The following is a 4,053-nucleotide window of genomic DNA, read 5'->3' as shown; positions in this document are numbered from 1 at the left end:
CTCGATTTCTTTTGCTTTATGTTTGTTTATAATTTTAAGGCTTATCTAGATCGAGCACATTTAAATATAATTATTAATTTTAATCAAATATTATATGGTTAAATGCCACTTTTTTTTTTCAGACCATAAAGTCCAAAACAGGTAGTCACCATCTAGTTTTTGTCTATATTGATAATGCAAGAAGATAAATGACCTTAAACAAAAAAAACGACCCTTCGCACGTTCCTATACTAATATAGTTTTTTTCACATATGATTTTTCGTCTATCTTTTTTTTCACATATGAATTTTTTTTTATTGTTTTCTGAATTGATATCACTTTGTATGGACTCTTACAGTACTTATGTCACAAAAAATTGATTGCAAAACTTGAATTCATTTATTTATTCGCATTCGTATAGACATACTACGTTATTCATGTATATTCATTTATCTATTCGCAACCCATATCCATATAACTCTAGATCTCTGTTCTCTCTATTTTTTTTTTTTAAATTAAAATTTTTGAAATGTGAATATGTCTAATAACACAAACCAAAAGGAAACTCATCATTTTTTGGGGAAAAAATAACACAATTTAGTCTTATTATACCCCTAACAAAATTGACCCCATGATCCCTTATTTTACTCAGGAATTCCGAAAACCCAAAACCCTAAAAAAAAGGATGATCCAGCAACCCCTATCCTTTTCCTCTTCCATATGGTAACAAAACCCTTCACGAGTCCAATGGCTTCAATATCACTTGAACGCCGTGCTTAGGCTTTATGGTAAGCACAACGACCGGAGCATGCCTGTAATTCTCCGAAATGGTGAAGCTGAACTTGGAGATCAGCATCGCCAGTATTATTTTTGCCTCCATCATTGCGTACGTCTGACCGATACAGTTCCTTGGACCGGCCGCGAACGGTAAGAAATGACGGCCTGGCGCGAACGTTTTGGTCATAAACCGCTCCGGATTGAACTCGTTGGCGTCTTTGCCCCATAATTCTTCGCTGTGGTGAATCGCGAGGACGGGAATCCAAATCGCCAAGCCCTTGGGGATGATCAAATCGCCGAGCTTTATGTCCTCGAACGCCATTCTTGGCAGAAGAGTTGCTGGCGGATAGAGTCTCAGAGACTCGTTTATCACCACGTTCAACTGCCAAAGAAGAAGAACAAAGTTGCAAACTTTATAAGAAAAATCAAATCTTTGCTCGCAAATTACAAAGTTTAGATTCTTTATAGTCGAATTCACACGAGTTGTTTGTGAAATTAAGTGAAATAATTACAACATAGAGAAAGCCCAAGACGACAGCATACAAGCAGCCTGCGTATGGACCCTATACATGTTATAAAATTGGATGGCCTAATTATTAAACCCTTTTGTTTTTTAACCAAATAAAGAAAGGAGATAATTTACTTAGATATTTACGATAGTTTCCTTTTCAATTTAAATTTTTGGACTGATTTGATGACTATCTTAGGTTTAGTCATGGAAGAAGCACTACTACTTAGTGGAACTTCCTATACTTTGTTGTTGTATGTGCCTATGTGGTACCCCACCCCGCACCCACCAAAAGGCAAACACACTTAAAAATAAAATAAAAAAAGATATTGTATTGTATATATATATATATAGGGCCATTAATTAAAAAATAATAATATCGTTTGAACAGATAACAAAATTCGTCTTTTTATATGAATTAGTTTTATTTTTCAATTCGATCCTACTTGAAACCTTAACCATTTGGCCGCTTACCTATAAATTGACCAAAATACCCTTATAACACCGATCCGATCCTTTCTTTTCTACAAAAAGAAAATCGGCACTAATCTATTGGATTCCGCAGTTTGGTTTATGAATTTCCACTGTGAGTCTTAGTTCTCATATTTTTATGATGCAAAAAAAAAAAAAAAAACGAATCTAGATTCATATTTTTTTCATAAAATGTACATATGTAGGTAACTAGAGCTTTATTATATATGTAGGTAGCGTACCGTGGTGAGCTTAGGGAGATGGTCGACGGAGGGGACACCATCAGGGCCGCAAACCTGGCGGACTTCGTCGCGGACCTTGTCCTGCCACGTAGGATTTCCGGCGAGGAGCATGGCGGTCCACGTGAGGAGCAGGGCGGTGGTCTCATGGCCGGCGAAAAAGAAAGTCTTGCATTCGTCCATTATGAGCTGGAGATTCAGGTGGTTCTTGCTCTTGTTCTTGTGCATGTCGTCCAGCAGAAGCCCCAGGAGGTCGTTCCCGTACGAACTGCTCCGTCCAATCTCCACGCAGTCTCGTCTGCTCTGTATGATCTCCATCAGCAGACCTTCTACCTCTCTCTTCTGAGATTTTATCTCTCTGTTGTACTTGCTCGGAAAAAATCTGCATCATTTTTTTTTACAAGTACCGTATTGTAATCATTCCACATCCGACATTATCATCGTTTATAAAAATATATATATATTTGGTCGGGTAAAAACGCATGCAAATTTCTTTTATGGAAGGGAATCAAGATATAACGACCATGAAAATACTAATAAATGTTTTTCCGTATGATCTTGGTCGGAGGAATAAAGGGTGATTTTTTTTATTATAAAAAAACTATGTATACAAATGTATACACATATAGATATATCTTTGTATCATATAATTTATATATTAAAATGAGAAAATAATAATAATACCTGCTGCCGGGGAAATAGAAATGGCGAGTGGCTTGAGCGCAGAGGCGTTGGAGGGTATAGAGAAGTTGGAATATCTGCTTGCCTTTGTCGTAGCTGCTGCCGAACATTGTCTTCGATATGATGTCGGCCGTGAGGCGATGAAGCTCCTCCCCTATCTCTATCTCTCCGCCGCCTGCCCCGACCTCCTTCCTCATCCTCTCGTTCATCCTCCTCGTGCACTCAACCATATGCCCCGCGTACCCCTTGAGTCTGTCGCCGGAGAAAGCGGGAGCGGTGAGGTGGCGCTGGTGGTGCCAGTCATCGCCGTTGGCCATGAGGAGGCCGCGTCCTATAAAGCTCTTGGCGCCCTGCTGCTGCAGCCACGACTTCCCCGTCGTGGCGTTGTGTCTCGTTAGCAGCTCCTTTATCATCTCCGTCTCCGCCAGGACTAGCCTTGGCTCCGTCCCGTTCCACACTATGAATCTCTTCCCTGCTCCCCAAAAAACAAAAGGAATATCATGAGAGGGTAATTTGGTCATTTCATGACTCGTCAACCCCGGGCGTGTGACTCGGTGACGTCACGCCGCACGAATCTATTCGAATTTTATGGATTTGATGTGGTGGTGGGGTCGGTATAATTTTATATTTGATATTACTTTTGTGGAATTAATTACGGCTTGTAAAAAAATTCCGTACCTGCACCAGCATTTGCGGCTTCTCCGGTTTAATTACGGTTTTACATTTTCCGGTTATCGAATCACGCTTTAGTTCATCTTATAATTGGTGGATTTCTCTTTTTTTTTTTTGGCATAGGAAATTCATTTTGAACCCAATAAGAACGACGTAAACCCTCCTACCGTATTGTTTGGACCAAGCCACGTAATGAGGGAGAAGGCGATCGACGATGTCGTGATGGATAGAGTCGCAGTCATTGGCCAGCGACCGAGACACCATGGAGGCGATCTCGACGATGTTTCCGGTGAGGGGCCGTGGGCTCGGACCGGTGACCCCTTGCCGTGCCATCATCTTCCTTATCCGTCTCGGCGTCAGCCAGTAGCAAGAAACGGTGTCGTATAGGACTCTCACCATGAGGGTCACGAATATCACGACGAGCGATACCAACAACGCAACCAACATGACTCTTTTTTTTTTTTTGTAAATAAAACAAAATATATGAAAGAGAAAAGATTTGGAGAGAGAGAGAGAGAGAGAGAGAGAGAGAGAGTTAGTGATGTTTATTGAGCTGCATACATTGAGCAGTCGTGTGCATGCATATATATATATATAGCGTTAAAAAGTGTAGGAGTAAATGAATGGGAGATTAGATTCTTTTTTTTTTGAATTTTAATTTTAATTTATCTAAATTATCAGTTACTTTAGTAGTTTAAGACAGAACACAAGGCATTCATGTCTGTT

The 4,053-nt window shown here is 39.9% G+C and overlaps 1 protein-coding gene across 1 annotated transcript; it reads right to left on the bottom strand.

The window, feature by feature from the left end:
• Window positions 1-524: 524 nt before the first annotated feature.
• Window positions 525-3,826, bottom strand: LOC104805561 (cytokinin hydroxylase). The gene is made up of 4 exons (XM_010530172.1): window positions 3,495-3,826; window positions 2,659-3,127; window positions 1,978-2,356; window positions 525-1,138 (listed from the first exon to the last, which is right to left on the bottom strand). The coding sequence occupies exons 1-4, from the start codon at window positions 3,772-3,774 to the stop codon at window positions 716-718; spliced, it is 1,551 nt and encodes a 516-aa protein (XP_010528474.1). The 5' UTR covers window positions 3,775-3,826; the 3' UTR covers window positions 525-715.
• Between the last annotated feature and the right edge of the window lie 227 nt (window positions 3,827-4,053).

Source organism: Tarenaya hassleriana, unplaced genomic scaffold, assembly GCF_000463585.1.
Source record: "Tarenaya hassleriana unplaced genomic scaffold, ASM46358v1 Cleome11, whole genome shotgun sequence".
Lineage (NCBI taxonomy): Eukaryota > Viridiplantae > Streptophyta > Magnoliopsida > Brassicales > Cleomaceae > Tarenaya > Tarenaya hassleriana.
This window is presented reverse-complemented; position numbering and strand designations above follow the sequence as displayed.